The sequence below is a fragment of the Cajanus cajan genome, chromosome 2 (genome assembly GCF_000230855.2).
Source record: "Cajanus cajan strain Asha chromosome 2, NIPB_CcT2T_4, whole genome shotgun sequence".
NCBI lineage: Eukaryota > Viridiplantae > Streptophyta > Magnoliopsida > Fabales > Fabaceae > Cajanus > Cajanus cajan.
Genome location: NC_138518.1, coordinates 3310317 through 3331518, shown reverse-complemented (window position 1 = coordinate 3331518; position 21202 = coordinate 3310317). Strand labels below are relative to the sequence as shown.

General features: G+C 32.6%; 1 protein-coding gene across 1 annotated transcript; it reads right to left on the bottom strand.

The window, feature by feature from the left end:
- Positions 1 to 14128: 14128 nt before the first annotated feature.
- Positions 14129 to 19116, bottom strand: LOC109791466 (cytochrome P450 82A4). Its single transcript, XM_083067812.1, has 2 exons — positions 17927 to 19116; positions 14129 to 14931 (listed from the first exon to the last, which is right to left on the bottom strand). Exons 1-2 carry the CDS (start codon positions 18866 to 18868, stop codon positions 14317 to 14319), a joined length of 1557 nt encoding a protein of 518 aa, XP_082923938.1. The 5' UTR covers positions 18869 to 19116; the 3' UTR covers positions 14129 to 14316.
- Positions 19117 to 21202: the final 2086 nt, after the last annotated feature.

Below are 21202 nucleotides of genomic sequence, written 5' to 3'. Positions count from 1 at the left end.
ACATTCCTACACCTAAAGCAAGGTTTCTCACTCCCGCCTTACCTCGATAAGCAGGAGCTGAAACTAAAACTAGATGTTGTTAGTCTCCTCGTCTGGGTTCCCCTTGGTCTTCAAAAAGTGTAGAAGAAAAGAGGTCAGAAGTGAAAAAAAAAAATGTGTTTTTGGAGTGCTAGAACGTTCTATTTATAGGCATCAGATGAGGCCAGAACGGCCCATTTCAAATCCAGAACGGCTCGTTCTGGACTCACGCTTCATACGTAAATTTCACATCTAGAACGACCTGTTCCTAAAGTGGAACGGCCCGTCACTAGTAGAAAAGTGTCATTTTCTTGCAAATTTTCCTGCAAAAAAATATTCGTAGAAGTTTTTTGTGAATTTTCTTGCAAAAAAATATTCGCAGAAATTTTTTGCAAATTTATTTGCGAAAAATAATTTACAGATATTTCTTACAAATTTTGCTACAATTTTAATAATCATAGAAATTTTTTTCCATGGTAAAAATTTGCAAAAAATATTGTAAGAATTTTATTTTATTTCTTGCAGATTTTCTTGCAAAAATAAATTCGCAAGTAATGTTTACTAAATTGTAAAAAAAATTTGCAGGTAACTTTTCCTGTGGATTTTCCTACAAATTTTAATCTGCAGAAAAAATTAAAAAAATATATTTAAATTTATAAGTTTAATATTTTAAAAAAACTTCAAGTCCCACATCGATTGAAAATAAAGCAATTAAAGAGTATATAAGTTGGGACAACGCTTACCTTACAAGTTGATTTATATGGTTGAGTGTTAGGCTTATAATCTACCAACTTAAAATTTAAAAGATTATGTATCACATGTTGGAGGCATGGAAACAAATGCTTCGGATGAATTCATTGTGAGGATTTGAAAGTTGAAAAATTATTGATAGAATTTATAGTAATTTCTTTAATTTTTTTCGTAAAAAATATTCCTGCAAAATTTCTTGCAAAAAAATTCGTAGGAAACTTTCCTGCGAATTTTTTTTTGTAGGAAAATCTCCTGCGAATTTTTTTCGCAGGAAAATTTCCTGCGAATTTTAAAATTCGCAAAAAAATATTATCCACGAAGATATTATCTGAAGATAAAATTTCACAGGAAAATTTGCAGGAACAATGTTTCCTACGAATTTTTATGAAAATTCGCAAGAAAAGTCGCATGTAATAAGAGAAATTCTAGTAGTGCGTTCCTAAAGTGGAGCGGCCCGTTCTGAAATCGCATATTACTCATAAAATCATGTGTTGAAACGACCCGTTTCTGTCTATGGTTTAAAGGCCATTTTAGTAGTTTGGAACGGCTCGTTCCATATTGGGAACGACCCGTTCTAGGCTACTAAAAAATTCAAAATATTATCAAAAATAATTTTTATAAATATTTATTATTAAAATACTCATAAATATTAAAAACCTTTAAAACATTCTATAAAACCCATTAAAATATATGTAAGAAAATAACCTCTATAAATATAAAAATAAACAATAATTAACTATTATACTAGTAGAAAATTCGGGATGTTACACTGATTGAGCTACAGGGGGCCTGTTATTACGTGTGTTTCCTATTGCAAGCTTATTCCTTTTTATGCATGAATTTTGTGGATAATTTTTGTGTGAAAATTTACTATGCATAAATTTTGTTAGTTTATGTTGAATTAGATAATAAATTGGATGTTTTCCTCTGTCAAGTTTAGGTTCCAATTATGCTACTATCACATTACCTTATCTTTTTATCTTTTTTGTTTACTTTGTGGGTTAATTGATTTATTTATCTCTTATATTTCTTAGTTCATATTCTTTTAAGCATTCAGGTTTGGGCACTATGTATGCCTTTAACTTAGTAACTTAGATGCATAGTTTTAACGTGAATGAATACATAAGCGATGGATAAAAAAAATCATAATATTTAATAAGAATTAGAAATAATTATAAAGTAAAAATAAAATTATAGCAATTCTCTTTATTCTTAAGTAAATTTGAGATTATGAGAATGATTATATCTATATTTTTAAAAACCGGACTGGTCATTAAACCGGTTAGGATATTGGGTCAGTGGGTTAAAGGTTGAACTGGTGGGTCACTAATTAAATCACATGAGTCATTTTTATTAATTTTTTTGAAAAAAATTCATGTTAAATATAATTTATACTTATAAATTTCAATAAATTCATATCCTATTTTAAATTTGAATTTCCATCTTATTTGAAATCATCTATATTTTTATTTTGTATAAAGAAATACATAAAAAATTAGATGTTAAACTGTATATTAATACAAATTAAAAATATAAATAATATGAACATATATAATATACTTGCAATTGATATCAAAAAATAATATATGTAATATCTACATAAATATTATATTATTAAATATATAATTTAAAATTGATAATATACTATAAAAGTTATTTAAGTTGCATATATTACAAACAAATACATTATAACAAGTAGTCATTGTTATATTTAATAAGACTTTTTCTCTTTCATTAATAGGATTCAATTCCCATTATTATTTTTGTTGTTTGTTGTCCCTTAAAAAAAATTTGTGGTTGAACCGATTTGACCTACCGGTTCACTAGTTGAACTGAAAAATTGATTGATTCACTCTGATTTGAAACGGGTCAAATGAATAACCAATCCAACTTAAGATTCAGATCAACTGGACCATCAATTCTGGATTCAATCGATCCGACTGGCCGGTCCGATCTGATTTTTAAAACAATGGTTATAGGGGATGCAATGAAGGCATCACCATGTGACGTTTTCTATGTGGAAGACATCACTGCATGTGACATTTTGTTGTTCCAGGATTCTTTAGAATTTGTCATACTATGTGACATTTTCTGTGTTAACACTACTCGTCACTCTATGTGACGTTTTCTGACTTTCGACGTTTTTTGGCTTTTGAGGTGGCAAAAATAACTCAGTATAATTTTTTGGTACAACTAAAAATGTCAATAGAATTGACGTTTTCTGAACAAATTTTCCTTCAACTAAAAACGTTAATTGTACTGACGTTTTCCTTGTAAAATAAAGTCGTCATTCCTATTGACATTTTACTTGTAAATGTCCACGTGAACAAGATAATTTATTTCGGTAAATTATTTTTTAAACAATTTATTTATGAAAATATTTAATTTTTATTTATTTATTCAGGCCAAAAGGCCTTTTCTAAGTATTATCACACTTTGAATATGTAACACCCCAGTTTTTATTTCACTTTTTATTTATTTATTTTAATTGAGGGTATTTTGGTAATTTTATAAAGGTGATAGGGGTGATTCAGTAGCTTGGAACGGGTTGTTCCAAACTACCAAATTGTATGTGAGATAATAGCCCAGAACGGGCCGTTCTCAAGATAGAACGGGTCGTTCTCAAGATAGAACGGGCCGTTCCAGACTATTAAATATGCCATTAACCCTAAATGGGAACGGGCTTGGAACGGGGCGTTCCCAAAATTATGACCGTTGGGTGTAATTAATGCACACCAGAATGGCCCGTTCTGGTTTTGGAACGGGACATTCTGGATGTGATTTTTAGCCATGGTTTAAGGGTCCGGAACGGGCCCTTCCGGATTTGGAACGGGCCGTTCCGGTACATAATGCCTATATATAGAGCTATTTGCCACTCCCAAAAAGGCACACCTCTCATTTCTGATTTCTTTTCTTTTGCTCTCTCTTTTCTTTCCTCTACTTTCTGCTTCAGACCGAGGGGAACCTAGCTTGGGAGATCAACCAGATCTAGTGTAGATTCAACTTCTACATATCTAGATTCAGCTTCTTCATATCCAGGTACGGGGGAAAAGGGAATTATTTATATATAGAGTTACATGAGGGAATTGGGTAGAGGAAGAACCCCTTAGGATTATGAGTAATTTTAGAATTATTTATGTTTGAAGAATTATTGGCATTATTTGATTCTGTATATATTTAGGACCACAAATATATGGTTTGTTTGTAAAAATGATGCTCTAGGAGAGAGAACGAAATTATAGAAAAGTGCCTGTAGGTTAGGTTTTGGAAAAATTGGATTATTTCTGTTTGAGGAATTAATTATACCATTAGATTCCGTATGTGTTGAGGATTAGAAATATATATTTGAATTGTAAGAATGATGATCTGGGAGAGAGAATAAATTGTATAAAAGTGTATGTGAGCTAGGTTTTGGAACAATTGGGGGTTTTACTGTTTATGCTAAAATTATATTAAATTGCTAATTCTATTGATTATTATATTAATTTATGAATATCATTGTTATATTATTTGATAAAAATTGATGATTTAAATGTGAATTGCTTGATATGTATGAAACCCATTATTTTGGACTTATTTGACATGTGTATGAAATTGAACTATGAGATGTTGTGTGGAATGTGATTGAGAAGTGGTTGTGGTTCTTCACACTTATGACCAGGGGTGAGCACGGCCCGAGATTGTTACATGAGTATCGTGACCTTGGTTAACATGTCAGGGGTGAGCACGGCCCTAGGTTAGGGGTAACGTGACCTTGGCACAGTGTTATATCAGGGGTGAGCACGGCTCTGGATTGTTACGTGGGTATCGTGACCTTGGTTAACATGTCAAGGGTGAGCACGACCCTGGGATAGGGATAACGTGACCTTGGCACAGTGTTATATCAGGGGTGAGCAAGGCCTGAGATTGTTAAATGGGTAGCGTGACCTTGGCATAGTGTGAAGTGAAAATTAGTGTGATTGAAAATGATGACGTGATGACGAGGCATGGTTGATTGAATTACATTATGTTGAAATATTTATGAATATTAAGTTAATATGTTGTGTTTTCTTATGTGCTATATATATAGATGTTTTCTTTTCTCACCGTATGATTTGTGGATGTTTTAGGTGAGAAAGATTCGGTTCAAGTGGCATCTAGAATGCCAACAGTGGAAGTGTGGGTATGCTCTGATATTGTGACATCGGGACAGAGGATTTTTAGGACATAGATTTTTATATGGTTTTGGAATTGTAATTATTATTTTTAAAATAATTTGTAAACTCCTGCACTTCATTTTTATTATTGTGGTTATTGAAGAATAATTTTGAAGATTCTCATGTGAACCCTTTTACCGAAATTGAAAATTTTATTTATAAGTTTTTATTCTTACAATATATATGTTGGGGTAGTAAGGGTGTCACATTTAGTGTTATCAGAGCAGGTCGATCCAATCGGCCGTGAGTTATGAGTTTACTATGCTTGTTTGGTAGATAATTGATGGAATGAATTGATTGTGGAATTTGTTGATATGTTAGTACTATGATTGATTAAGTTAGTTGTTTACTTATAGTATAATTGGTAACTTTTTTGGTGATCAGAAAAGTAATGGGAGGAGGTAGGAATGATCGTGCAATCGCTGATGCTCTCCAAGCGATGGCTTAGGCTCTGGGTAATATGAACCAACAACTAGAGGTAGATTGGCTGGAGAGATTCCAGCGAAATAATCCACCAAGCTTCCATGGGGGTTATAATCCTGATGGAGCTGCTGACTGGATTTTTGAAGTTGAAAAGATATTCCAAGCTATGGGATGTCCTTTGATACAGAAGGTGACTTTGGCTGCCTTCATGCTTTCTGGTGAGGCTGGCATCTGGTGGCAAGGTACTTTACAAAGAATGATAGCTGCAAGTACCCAAGTGAACTGGGAGAATTTCAAGCGGCTATTCTTGGAGAAATACTTTCCCCGAGATGTGAGACATAAGAAACAGTTAGAATTCCTTGAATTGAAGCAAGGAGATGATTTTGTGGCTGAGTATGTGACTAAGTTTGAAGACTTGGTCAGATTTTGTCCCATGTATGATGGTGTGGGCAATGAGGAGGACAAATGTGTGAAGTTTGTGAATGGTCTTCGCCCTGAGATTAAACAAGTTTTCAATTATCAAGGGATCACTCACTATCATGAATTGGTAAACAAGTGCCGAGTATATGATGAGGACAACCGTGCTAGGGTAACTCATTATAAGAGTGGATGACCCATGAGGAATAATAAGTTTGGTTCATCTAATAAGAGTAAACCTTACACCAAGTCTGCTGGGGACTCAAGTTCTAAGGTGAATAATCAAGGTTCTGTGCAACAAAGAAGCCAAGTTCCCACGGCTAGCCAAACTTCTAGAGGAGGAAGTGTGGGTTCTGTTTCACACAACAACTGCTACAATTGTGGGAAGCCAGGTCATAGGGCATATGAATTTCCGTTGCCTAGAGAAATAATGTGCTTCAAATGTCAAGAGAAGGGACACAGAGCTCGTGATTTCCCCAAGAACAAGACAACAGAGGTTGGAGGGAGTGCTAGCAAACCTCGAGCGACAGGAAGGGTGTTTGCCTTGAGTGGTGCTGAAGCTTCACAATCCAAAGACTTAATCCAGGGTATGTGTTTCATCAATGGAACTCCTCTAATTGTTTTGTATGACTCTAGTGTGACTCACTCTTTTATATCACATGCGTGTGTGTCCAAATTAAAATTACTTGTTTCTTCCTTGTCTTTTGAATTAATAGTAGAGACACCAACTAGTGGTTCAGTGTCTACTTCTGATGTCTGTTTAAAGTGTCCTTTGATTATTGATGGTAGAGATTTTATAGTTGACTTAATTTGTTTGCCTCTAAGTCAGCTAGATGTTATTCTGGGTATGGACTGGTTATCTTCCAATCATGTCCTTTTGAATTGTGCTGATAAATCTATTGTCTTTGGTGAGCCTGTTGAAAAAGTGAGTAAGGATTATTTGACTGCCAACCAAGTTAAGGTATCTTTACAAGAGGATGCTCAAGTGTACATGTTGTTTGCTTCTTTGAATTCTGAGAGTAATATTTTAGTGAATGAACTGCCTGTTGTATGTGAATTTTCGGATGTCTTCTCTGATGATATGTCTAGCTTACCACCTAGAAGAGAAGTAGAATTTTCCATAGACTTAGTACCAGAAACAGGACCTATTTCTATTGCACCTTATAGGATGTCACCTGTAGAGTTAGTGGAGCTTAAGAAACAAATAGAAGACTTGTTGGAGAAGGGGTTTGTGAGGCCTAGTGTATCACCTTGGGGAGCACCCGTACTATTAGTTAAGAAGAAGGATGGTAGTATGAGATTGTGTGTAGATTATCGCCAGTTGAACAAGGTGACCATTAAGAATAAATATCCATTGCCTAGGATGGATGATCTTATGGACCAGTTGGTGGGTGCTTGTGTATTTAGTAAAATTGATCTTAGATCGGGGTACCATCAGATTAGAGTTAAGGATGAGGATGTACCTAAGACAGCATTTAGGACTCGTTATGGACACTATGAGTATCTAGTAATGTCTTTTGGTGTAACAAATGCTCCTGCAATTTTTATGGATTACATGAACCGAAATTTTCATCTGTACTTGGATAAATTTGTAGTTGTCTTCATAGATGACATACTAGTTTATTCCAAGACTAAAGAGGAACACTTAAAGGTAGTACTTCAAACTCTCAGAGAGAGACAAATTTATGCCAAGTTGTCTAAGTGTGACTTTTGGCTAGAGGAAGTGAGTTTCTTAGGACATGTGATTTCAAGTGGGGGTATAGCAGTAGATCCATCTAAAGTTGAGGCGGTACTTAAGTGGGAGACACCTAAGTCAGTTAGTGAGATTAGGAGCTTCCTTGGATTGACTGGATACTATAGAAGGTTCATAGAGGGATTCTCTAAGTTAGCATTACCCTTGACAAGTTTAACTAGGAAAGGAGTTGTGTTTGTATGGGATAGTAAATGTGAGAATAGTTTCCGAGCCCTTAAGGAGAAGTTGACTAGTGCACCTGTTTTAGTGTTGCCTGACCTTAGTAAGACTTTTGTGGTTTATTGTGACGCTTCTAAGATGGGTTTTGGTGGAGTGTTAATGCAGGAGGGAAAAGTCGTATCTTATGCATCTAGGCAATTGAAAATACATGAGAAGAATTACCCCACCCATGATCTTGAATTAGCAGTTGTGGTATTCACACTTAAGATTTGGAGACATTATTTGTATGGTTCAAAATTTGAGGTGTTTAGTGATCATAAAAGTCTTAGGTATTTATTTGACCAAAAGAAATTAAATATGAGGCAAAGGAGATGGTTAGAGTTCCTTAAGGATTATGATTTTAATCTTAGTTATCATCCGGGTAAAGCCAATGTGGTGGCTGATGCTTTAAGTAGGAAATCTTTGCATTTGTCTTCTCTTATGATTAGGGAGATGGACCTTTTGGCTCAATTTAGAGACTTGAGTTTGACTTATGAGGTGACCCCTAGTAGTGTGAGACTAGGTATGACTCGGGTGACTAGTGAGTTGTTGAGGGAAATTGGAGAAGCGCAGTTAGTGGATTCATTTCTAGTGGCTAGACGTGATACTATAGGACAAGGTGTTGGAGGAGAATTTACCTTGGGTGTAGATGGAGTCTTAAGATTTAAAGACCGAGTGTGCGTGCCTAGTGACCCTACACTTAGACGTTTGATCCTAGAGGAAGGTCATAGGAGCAAGCTTAGTTTTCACCCAGGAGCAACTAAGATGTATCAAGACCTTAGGAAGATATTTTGGTGGCCTAGGATGAAGAAAGATATAGCTGAATTTGTGAGTGCCTGTTTAGTGTGTCAGAAGGCTAAGATAGAACATCAGAAACCTTCAGGACTACTTCAGCCTTTGAGTATACCCGAGTGGAAGTGGGATAACATTTCTATGGATTTTGTAGTTGCTTTGCCTAGGACTAGGAGAGGGCATGATTCCATTTGGGTTATAGTTGATAGGTTGACTAAGAGTGCACATTTCTTACCTATTAACATTAGGTACTCTCTAGAGAGAATGGCTGGACTGTATATTGATGAGATTGTGAGATTGCATGGGATACCATCTAGTATAGTGTCAGACAAAGACCCTAGATTCACCTCTAGGTTTTGGGAGAGCCTACAACAAGCTTTGGGGACCCAACTTAGACTTAGTTCAGCTTACCAGCCTCAAACCGATGGTCAGACTGAGAGGATTATTCAATCTTTAGAGGATTTGCTTAGAGCCTGTGTGTTGGACCAAGGGGGTAGTTGGGATAGTCTTTTAGGACCTGAGATTGTGCAACAAACCACTAATAAGGTTAGATTGATACAAGAGAGAATGAGAACAGCTCAGAGTAGACAGAAAATTTATGCTGACAGGAGAAGGAAGGACTTGGAATTTCAAGAAGGTGACCATGTGTTCTTGAAAGTCAATCCGTGGACTGGGGTTGGCAGGGCATTGAAATCCAGAAAACTTACTCCTCGATTTATTGGTCCTTTCCAAATTCTAAAACGAGTCGGTAGTGTTGCCTACCAAATTGCTTTGCCTCCTAATCTGTTAAATCTCCATGATGTTTTCCACATTTCCCAACTTCGGAAATACATCCATGATCCTTCGCATGTGATTAAGTCGGATCATCTTGAGGTTAAGGAGAACCTAACTGTGGAAGCTACCCCGGTGAGAGTCGAGGATCGAATGGTGAAGCAACTTAGGGGTAAGGAATTTCCTTTGGTGAAAGTTATTTGGGGGGGAGCTACACCTGAAAGTGCTACTTGGGAGTTAGAGGAGAAGATGAAAGCTTCATATCTATTTTTATTTGCTTCAGGTAATTTCGAGGACGAAATTTCTTAAAGGAGGGGAGAATTGTAACACCCTAGTTTTTATTTCACTTTTTATTTATTTATTTAAATTGAGGGTATTTTGGTAATTTTATAAAGGTGATAGGGGTGATTCAGTAGCTTGGAACGGGCTGTTCCGGAATTGGAACGGGCCGTTCCAAACTACCAAATTGTATGTGAGGTAATAGCCCAGAACGGGCTGTTCTCAAGATGGAACGGGCTGTTCCGAACTATTAAATATTCCATTAACCCTAAATGGGAACGGGCTTGGAATGGGGCGTTCCCAAATTATGGTCGTTGGGTGTAATTAATGCACACCAGAACGGGCCGTTCTGGTTTTGGAACGGGCCGTTCTGGATGTGATTTTTAGCCATGGTTTAAGGGTCCGGAACGGGCCGTTCCGAATTTGGAACGGGCCATTCCGGCACAGAATGCCTATATATAGAGCTGTTTGCCACTCCCAAAAAGGCACACCTCTCATTTCTGATTTCTTTCCTTCTGCTCTCTCTCTTCTTTCCTCTACTTTCTGCTTCAGACCGAGGGGAACCCAGCGAGGGAGATCAACCAGATCTAGTGTAGATTCAGCTTCTACATATCTAGATTCAGCTTCTTCATATCCAGGTACGGGGGAAAAGGGAATTATTTATATATAGAGTTACATGAGGGAATTGAGTAGAGGAAGAACCCCTTAGGATTATGAGTAATTTTAGAATTATTTCTGTTTGAAGAATTATTGGCATTATTTGATTCTGTATATATTTAGGACAACAAATATATGGTTTGTTTGTAAAAATGATGCTCTAGGAGAGAGAACGAAATTATAGAAATGTGCCTATAGGTTAGGTTTTGGAAAAATTGGATTATTTCTGTTTGAGGAATTAATTATACCATTAGATTCCGTATGTGTTGAGGATTAGAAATATATATTTAAATTGTAAGAATGATGATCTGGGAGAGAGAATAACGAAATTGTAGAAAAATGCCTATGAGCTAGGTTTTGGAACAATTGGGGGTTTTACTGTTTATGCTGAAATTATATTAAATTGCTAATTCTATTGATTATTATATTAATTTATGAATATCATTATTATATTATTTGATTAAAATTGATGATTTAAATGTGAATTGCTTGATATGTATGAAACCCATTATTTTGGACTTATTTGATATGTGTATGAAACTAAATTATGAGATGTTGTGTGGAATGTGATTGAGAAGTGGTTGTGGTTCTTCACACCTATGACTAGGGGTGAGCACGATCCGAGATTGTTACATGAGTATCGTGACCTTGGTTAACATGTCAGGGGTGAGCACGACCCTAGGTTAGGGGTAACGTGACCTTGGCACAGTGTTATATCAGGGGTGAGCACGACTCTGGATTGTTACGTGGGTATCGTGACCTTGGTTAACATGTCAAGTGTGAGCACGACCCTGGGATAGGGATAACGTGACCTTGGCACAGTGTTATATCAGGGGTGAGCACGGCCTGAGATTGTTAAATGGGTAGCGTGACCTTGGCATAGTGTAAAGTGCAAATTAGTGTGATTAAGAATGATGACGTGATGACGAGGCATGGTTGATTGAATTACGTTATGTTAAAATATTTATGAATATTAAGTTAATATGTTGTGTTTTCTTATGTGCTATATATATAGATGTTTTCTTTTCTCACCGTACGATTTGTGGATGTTTTAGGTGAGAAAGATCCGGCTTCGAGTGGCATCTAGAATACCAACAGTAGAAGTGTGGGTATGCTCTGATATTGTGACATCGGGGCAAAGGATTTTTAGGACATAGATTTTTATATGGTTTTGGAATTGTAATTATTATTTTTAAAATAATTTGTAAACTCCTGCGCTTCATTTTTATTATTGTGGTTATTGAAGAATAATTTTGAAGATTCTCATGTGAACCCTTTTACCAAAATTGAAAAATTTATTTATAAGTTTTTATTCTTACAATATATATGTTGGGGTAGTAAGGGTGTCACAAAATAGCTCAAAAATATTTGATTTTAGGAGACATCGAAAGCAATTTTGTTTGTACTATTAGCTCACAATTCCTTCATAGCATCTAGCAAGCCATGGAGAAATTATTGCTTTATACCAGAGGAGATATAATAATACATTATATCATGATCTAGTTTAAATAAATTAGAGATTGTAGTGAAATATCTAGTATATGTCACAAAAATAGATAAAATATTTAAAAAAAAACTAAATTTTAAGTCGCTCTAACTTTTACCAACTTAAAATGTTCTCAAAATTTAAAACTTAAAATGAAAATACATTTTACGTCGATTAAAAAAAATAACATTAACACAAAAATTATTGCATTGATCTAAAAAAACAATGTAACAACAACCATCAATCACGTCACTTAAGATAAAGATCAATTTAAAAAATCCTAAATAACAGACGTTAAAACTCCCTTTTTCACTGGTGCATCTTAATCATCGTCGTAGTGTAGTTTCTAACTATTATTTCATGATGTCAAAAATATAGAGTTGAAACACACACCGCAATGCTACATAAAAGAAACAATCTCAAAGTGCACAAAACAATATTATGTCTAGGTCAAATAAAATAAATAATAATAATAATAATAATAACAATAACAACAAAAACAACAACAACAACAACAACAACAATAATAATAATAATAATAATAATAATAATAATAATAATAATAATAATAATAATAATAATAATTTTCTGGTAACTGGAGGGCCGAACGAGAGTTTCGGGCAGATGCTTCAGAGGGGGAGGTACCTACAAAAGGCACTACGACGCTCAAGTCAGGACAAGCACGATTCTTGAGAGTAATAAATGAACAGTGCATACCTCGTTTTATGTGACCTATTTATACTACTTGTCATGGGCCCTGAACATGGTGGACCTCTTCTGACACTTACCAAATTAGGTAATACGGTGCTAATCGGCTGATTATGCCTTAATCGCGCGTTTGCCCTTGTTAATCATGATCATCGTCTTAATCGCTGCCTGGCTCTGTCGGCCGTTGGCCGAACCGAGAGATAAAGGGTTGGGGTTGCCCTTCGTTCTCAGTCTTTTGTCGGGCCGAGGAGCTGCTGAGGAGTAGAGCCAAATTATGTTGTCCTGATGTTTGGTCTTACCGGCCACTGACCATGCCGAGAGGTGTGACTGGGGTTACCCGTCGGTCTCGACCCTTTGCCAGGCCGAGACGCTGTTAAGAAGGTTAACTGATAACACTGCCCTAGCCGAGCTATTGATGGCCTTGTAAGTTTGTTATTACGGCCATAGCCGTGTCTGAGAGCCGTCTCGGTGGCTGATAGGATATCACATGTCAATTCACGTGGTCGATAAGAACCTTCCGGTATAATAACAATAATAATAATAATAATAATAATAATAATAATAATAATAATAATAATAATAATAATAATAATAATAATAATAATAATAATGTAAATTAATAACTGAATCCCCAAAAATATCAAGAGAAAATTACAAAGCGTAACTCAGCCAATAAATAAAAATATAAATTGTAACCGATTTTAAAACTATACAAACAAAAAACAAATTAATAAAGACATTTAAAATTATAATAAAATTTTCCAACACTTCTCATCCAGTTTTAATCACTAGCTTTGATTCGTTCAAAATGTTCCTCAATGTCTACATATTGTTATATACCCAATTCTCACGAGTGGGCGGATGAATGTTTCAGACTCGTATTATCAGCAATACTCAAAGAGTGCTCTTTGTTAAAAGATGTAGTCAGTCAGTGATATTATGAGCGAAGAGATATGAGTTTTAGGAAATAGAAAAATCTAGAATTCACAGAAAATAACATAAATTCAAATATGACAAAAGGCACACACCCACCATAAAAATCCCAAAATTCCTTTCATCTTCTGCCACGCATAACTTCCACGTAAGTTTTGGTGGATGAGTACTACAACATATCTTACTATTTTCATTCCCTTTATTCTCAACTTCTTGGCCCATTTGCTGATGCATGCTGAATTATCTTATCCAAACATCCCTTTGAAATAAGCTTCTCTGCCACTCAACCTCCATCAGCAGCACACACCATGCATACATGCACCGACACAACACAATTCGCAATACAATTATACAAACCTCCTTATGAACCACCAAATAAAATAGAATTTATATTGACACATGTTTCCCCCTACTACACGTTAGTCTATGCAGATGTTAGCTTTTGCGTCACTTTAATTAGCTTTTGCAACATCAACTTATGGCCGACAGCAAAAACATAATTTATTGTCGTGATCATTTTCAATATAAATGGATTTCTTTTTATCATTTAAGAACTAAAATTATCAATCTTATGTTTTCCAGAATTAAAAAGAACTTTTTATTAATTAAAGCCAATCAAAATACCAATAAAATAACAAAAATTAAAGTTAGTCAATCATAGAATCAGAAATTTGGGTGGAACTCAAAATATAATTTTCGCCTTAGAAAAATCACTATTACGACCGCGTAACCACGTTAAACAAAAAATACTTAAAACCAACCTTTTATTTCATGTGAATTAAAATGAAAGAAACATAATACATAGTTTTGAAACATTTTACAAGACAAAGCTGCAGGTTTAACCAAAATAAATTACATATAGTTTTACAACCAAAATACATGCACCAAGTTCATACCATTATTTAACACATAAAGATCACAAGCTCTCCTAATTATCAATTAGGAGACAGTCGTGGTTTAATAAGAATCTTAAGTGGAGTGGCTTTATTGTAGGTTATTCCAAGGGTTTCAGTCATATCAATAGGTTCGGTTGGTGATTCTAAGATCTCAAAGGAATGCAAAAGAATCGCAAGACTGAAATGAACAATTTGAAGGCCAAAGGTTATTCCAGGACAAATTCTCCTACCACTTCCGAATGGTAATAGCTCAAAATGATGACCCTTCATATCAATATCTTTATAAGTAGTAAGAAACCTTTCTGGTTTGAACTCTAATGGATCTGACCAAACATTAAGATCCGTGTTGATTTTCCAAAGATTTGTAATCAGACGAGTTCCCTTTTTAACATTGAAACCACTTAAAGTGCAATCTTCTGTGATTTCACGAGGTGTTGAGAGAGGAGCAGGAGGATACAATCTTAAAGTTTCTTTGACTGTGGCTTGAAAGTATGTTAACTTATTTAAATCAGACTCACATATGCATCTCTTTTTTCCAACTTGAATGTCAAGTTCTGCCATAATTTTTTCTAATATAGGAGGATTTTTCAATATCAAACATATTGCCCATATAAGAACAGTACTAATTGTATCCGTTCCTGCCGATATTATTGCCTACAAATCAAATATGTAATCCAAAAGCTTGTATAAGTGGCAATTTGTAAATAAATAAATAAAGCAAATGCATATGATATTTGCATGTTTAGGAATTTGTTGTTTCAAATACTCTCAATCTTTGTACATGAATGTGAAAAGATTTTGGCGTCTTATTCCGATTTTGGAATTTTACTTTTACAATTATATTTATATATTTTTCATATATATGCTTTTCGTGTATCTCTACTCTCTCTCGAAAAGATAGAAATGAAATGTCATTTTATTGTTATTGATGTAATAATATGGTTTTGATCGTAATATGACATTATTGTTATAATGATTTTAAAGATTTCAATAAATAATTAAATTCTCTTATTTTATGTATGTAGCATTATGTTATGTTCTGCAATTAAAAAATATTAATGATAAATAATATTAGTAATTAAAAAAGTTATTTAATAGACAGAGCTTATAACAGTCTTAATTGTTATTATTAGTAACAAGCAACTTATTAAGGATGGATTAAATTGTTAATTGTGTTGCTAGTAATTAATTGTGTTACATTGAAATTCATTAAAATTATCTAAGAGTATATGTTAATTTAGTTGATGCATGTTTTATTATCTAATAATGTGTCTCAAATCTTCTTGATTGTAAGAAATATAAAGTTTATAAAATTATAGTAGTTTCTAATTTTTTGAGAACTTTAATTTTTTTATTTGTCTTTCTTATAATTTTAATTAATTATTGATTAACTATAGTTAGGACTAGAAATAGGTCAAGCCTTAAATAGGAGATATGATCTGGTCTTTTTAAAGTCAAGTTTAACTTGACCTGACTTATTTAATAAAAATGTCAAGTTTACACTTTTAAACAAAGTTCATTTATATAAAAATACTAGGCTTAGGTTTATAGAAAAATTTGTTAGGTTTGACAAGTCAGCTTATTTATTTATATAATATAACAAAAAACTAGTGTATATATATTATTAAAAGTATAACTAAAAATAAATTTATAAAATAATAATAAATTATCAAAATTTAAAATACTTTTTATATAATTATTATTTTTTCATTATAAGTTTATAAACATATGACCTATGCATGAGTGTATATCAATATACATGACTACGCATGAATTGATCCTTCAGTAAAATATGATTCAATTTTTCTTCTATATTTTTTTAAATATTTAAAATTTAATAATATTGAGTAAACTATATTTTAAAAATAAATTTCTTCATTTTTTAACAATTAAGTTTATTAGTGTAATTAATATTAATAATTTCAATAGGATAATAGGTCAGTTTAGGCTTTTAAAAAGGTCATGTTATGTCTATAATAAAAAAAGCTTATTATAGATAATAGGTTTGACTTAGGCTTTAATTTTGTAAAACAAACTCAGCCTATATATTCAAAGTCTAGCCTGACTTGGTTTATTCCTATCCTTAATCATAGTATCTTTAATTAATTGAAATTATATATTTTTTTTGCTTAAATCACATAAAGAATTAGACATAATATTGTAATTTATTATACCAAAATATAATAAGTTTTCTCAGATGAATTATTGTTATGCCTATAATCAATTAGGATAAATATCAAATTATATTTCTTAATTTACACATAGGAACTAAGAAAATGAACATAATTTGATAACTTTTTCATAAGGTTATGTAATAAATCTAATAGAGTAAAGCTTTAGTCCATAGGCAAGTTTTATGTCATTAAATTCATAATTTATATATAATTTACATCAATCTCATATTATGAATAATGAGTAATTATTTTAAACTTTGGAATTATGAAATATGCAAATGTTTCATATGTAAATTATGATAAAGAATTGGTTCATGAACTAATATATGAATTACATGTTTGGGAGTATCCATAACATCTTAAACAATATAACAAAAGTGTTATTTTGCAAGGAAGAAAAATTAATTAAAGTTATGAGTTAAATGTCATGATAGATATTTCTATAACCATATCCATAATCTATTTTATTGTTATATTTATTGTTCATGTATAAAGTGTGTAAATTCTATGCTGGTTTTGCATCAAAAGTTTTATTTTTCATTTTTATAAGTTATACATTAAGATTTTATTTTTCTTTCACGATAATCATTACTCTACAATTTATTTTATTTTTATTATTTTATAATTATTATTATTATATATTTTTTTATTCATTGTCTTTCACTCTATCTCCCACTTTTTCACACACTACAACGTTTTTCAAGATTCACGGTTATATAGAAGATTATTTACTTAAGTTCAAATTAAAGTTGTTATATTTATGAGATTCTTTTGTTTAAATTTTTATTAAACTTTAGATTGGATATTTGAAAAGTAATCCATTTAAATAAATTTGAATATAATTAATTAATTTAATAATTTATTATTTATATTAAATTTTAATAATTTAATAGATGAATTAAGAATTTTAATGAATAAATTAAGTCTATAATTTTTTTTTATAAAATTTAAAATTCGTTTGATATTTTGATATATTAATTCAAATAAACATATAATATATTTTTGTAAATAATTGTTGAATTGAATTTGTGTAACAAAGTTGTAAATAGTTTTTAAACTTTGTAAAAACTTGTAAATTTGATCCATTAATTAAAATTCTTTATTCAACTGTTGGAATAGATTGAGTTATTGAATTGAATAATTGTATAAAGTTTACTCTTGAAATAAATAAGTCTGTCTTTATTTATCATTGTCTTAGCCTTATCTTTTATATCTTGTTTTTGATTACTTCATCTAGTATCAATAAATAGGATTGTGAGTAGATAAAATTTGTTAAAAGGTTTAATTGACCATAAACCTATGTATAAGTATCTTCTTTTATAAATTTTATTTACAATTTTTCATCTTCAATTTTAATTTCCACGCAACGTTCAATTTTTCTATATCTTCACAAAATATTTCCGACAAAAGTCACTGGTACGGTGCACACAATCTTGAAAACTACATGAGTATAGGTCTCGTGTGTGTATATATACCTGGACAGTGGATTTGATCATGGTATCGCCGTCAATCCCATCAATTATCTTCCCATCAAGCAAGGAAATCATCACATCCATGAAGTCTTGAACGTTCTCACCCAAAGCCCTTTTTTGTCGATGCTCCTCTAACCACTCACTTAATATACCATCAAATTCCTTGCCAATTTCTTTCATGGCCTTTTCATGGCCACCAAAATCAAACCATCTCAAATAAGGAATAGCATCTCCCACTGTAAACACGCCAAACAGACGCAAGAGCTCTTTTACAGCTTTTACACATCTCTGTGCCTTCTCATCATCCACACTTGCAGCACCAAAATATCGCTTTCCAACGGTCGTTTGAAAAATAATGTTGAATGTCAAATGAGAAAACCATTGCTTCAGCTCCACCAATGCATAACCAGACTCGCTCTTTGTGCTACTCCAAACATCAAGGAGCTCCTTAATCGAATTTCGAATTTCTGTCACACGAACATGTTGTAGTTGCTCTACTCGGCGATTGGAGAGGATCTCTGATGTTATAATCTTTCGTATTTCGCGCCAATAAGGACCATAGGGTGCTACGGCAAACATGGCTTGGTTGTAGCCCAAGTGTTCAATGACAACAAGCTTGGGACGAGAAGAAACGACAAGGTCATTCGTGGTAAAGCATTCCTTAGCCACTTCCCAGTTGTTGATTACCAAAGTCTCTTTGGCACCAAGTTTGATAGTGAATATGGGACCATACTTGTCAGCTAAAGCACCCAAGGTTCTATGTGGTGATTGTGAGCCACTCAACAACGGGAGGTGGCCAAGTATTGGCCATGCACCTGCAACCATGGGAGCCTCTTTATTATGACCAAATGTGAAGGGATGATACAAAAACAAATAGAAGAGGAAGAGGAATAGAGAAAGAAGTCCAATGGCAGTTGCATTTAGGTAATTTAGAACAATATCCATTTTAGCAAGTTAAGGTTGCACTTTGAAGTACTAATGATGATTATTATCCTTAAATAGATCATCCATTGATACAAAACGAAGCAAAAGTAAAGTGATGAATTATAAGGGTGAAAAGGACGTATATATATGTTTGTGATATAATTATAATTTAGTTTTCTATCATATGTCAAGCGATAAATCAAAAAGGCATTTATTATATTATACATACGGAAGTTATTTAATTTACTAATACCTAGATAGAGACTCGTACAATGTAAAAATTATTTTGGTAAGCTGTATAGTATGAAATTTTGATAAAATTATTTTAATAGATTAAAGTTGAAGTAAATGATATACATACTTATAAAATAATAATTATATTGAAAATTAAATAATTACACATTTAAATCATTTTAATTAATTATCTCATCATCGCATTAAAAAAATAATACCTTTTATTTTTATAACATATTCAAAAGTTCTTTTTCATGTAATGTAATATTCTGTTTTTCATAAAACATAATATAAATATTTTATTAACAATTTTGATATTTTTTTATTTTATTAATAAGGATTGTTAAATATTTGTTTTAATTAAGTAATATATTTTAGAATATATAATTATATGGTATTTTATTAACGAATAGTATAATATTTTATTAAAAAGGGAAGGGATCTTCGAGATAACTATGGTTAGTATGTTTTAATCTAAAGGATTAAAAGGAGATTAGGTTTTTTCAAAAAGAGGAGTTTTCTCATCAAATCCTTTTTATGCCATTTTCACATACACCGAAGACCAAAAGCAGTAAGGAAATCATCTCAGTGTCGTGTATCCGTCATCTATAGCTTATCCAAGTAAGAGGGAGTGGGAAACCAAGCTCTAGTTGTGGGTATGTATGTTGGGTAATGGGATTAAACTCCAATACTGTGTTTGTTGTATGCTCATGCATGATGTGTTTTCCTCAATTGTGTATATTTCTTTTTTTTTTTTATTCTTCTTGTATGTAATTAATGGTATGAATTACCTGAATGGATGATTGATTTCATGTTTTGAAATTGTTATTGTATGATTTGAGATCTCTATCAATTTCTTGGGAAACTCTAAGGGAATGCATTGATAATTGTATGAGGAGAATGATTAGGTATGTAGTTATATATGTAAATTGTGTCTTTTATATAAGTGTAACGTAATCTATAGAGAGTTCTTACCAATTGGATAAGAGAATAGAGCTTAAGAGTAAGTTGCATCAGATTCTAAAAATTCTAGTATGAACATACCTTGGTATTTATTTGATTTCTCTACGTGTGATTAATGAACTTGAGTTCTAATTATTGGGTTAGAAAGTAGACATTTAAGGCTACAACTTAGACATAAGAATCACATAAAAAATGTTAAGTAATGACCGACTTATGTGAGTTAAAAGATGAACCTCATATTCTGTCTGCGAAATATAATGTGCGTACATTGTAAGTTTTCTAGTATACTTAAATGGCAGAACTAGGTTTTGTTATCGTCATGAAAGTTGTAGAATTGGATGTTAGCTTTTAAATGTCATTAGAATCGCATAAAAAGGAGGTTTAGAACTCAAGTTATGATCAAATTAGTAAGCAAAGGTCAGGCTGTCAGATTTAGGTTGAAATATTGCAGCTTTTTAGTTATTTAAAATAGTAAATGAATATTTATCTCTTAAGGTCAACATAGAATGTTGGAGATAATTTTCTTAGCTTTCTAATAAAATTAATATTATCTTAATAGCATATATATAGCTCTATCTAAGGTGTTTGGACCATGTGATATCATAGAAGATTAAAATATGAAAATGTAGTATGTGAGTGTGCTATTGATATGCTTGTGAGCTATGCATGAGTTGTAGTGATGTGATTATCCCTTATGCCACTAATTGCTAATATTTAATTGATATATTAACTACAAAAAAATCAAGTTTTAGCGACCACCAAAATCCGTCACTATTTAGGTAATTTTCGTTGCTAATACAATCAGCGACCGAATTAGAGACAAAAAAAATTCGTCGCTAAAACCCTGGTCGCTATTTATAATAGCAACCAAAAATATTTTCGTCGCAAGTTAGCGACCGAATAAATCTGTCGCTAGAACTTCCTAAGTCGTCGCTACAGTTTTGGTTGCATAGCTTCTTCAGACCAATTTTGTGACCAAATTATTTGGTTGCAATTTCAGTGGCCAAATTTTTTTATTTATTTAAAAATATTTTTTAAATCGCTCTCTAAATTGGTCGCAAAAAAACTGAAATAGCTATGGATAAATTTGGTTGCTATTTCAGTCGCAAAAACTAGAAATCACTATGAATCAATTCAGTCGCTATTTCGGTCGCAAAA

What these genes read in the sequence shown, in the direction of transcription:
- LOC109791466 (XM_083067812.1), bottom strand. Translation starts at nt 18,868, where the DNA reads ATGGATATTGTTCTAAATTACCTAAATGCAACTGCCATTGGACTTCTT. An exon ending in TGATCAAATCCACTGTCCAG is followed by an intron (nt 14,932 to 17,926) that starts GTATATATACAC and finishes TTTGATTTGTAG; the next exon opens with GCAATAATATCGGCAGGAAC.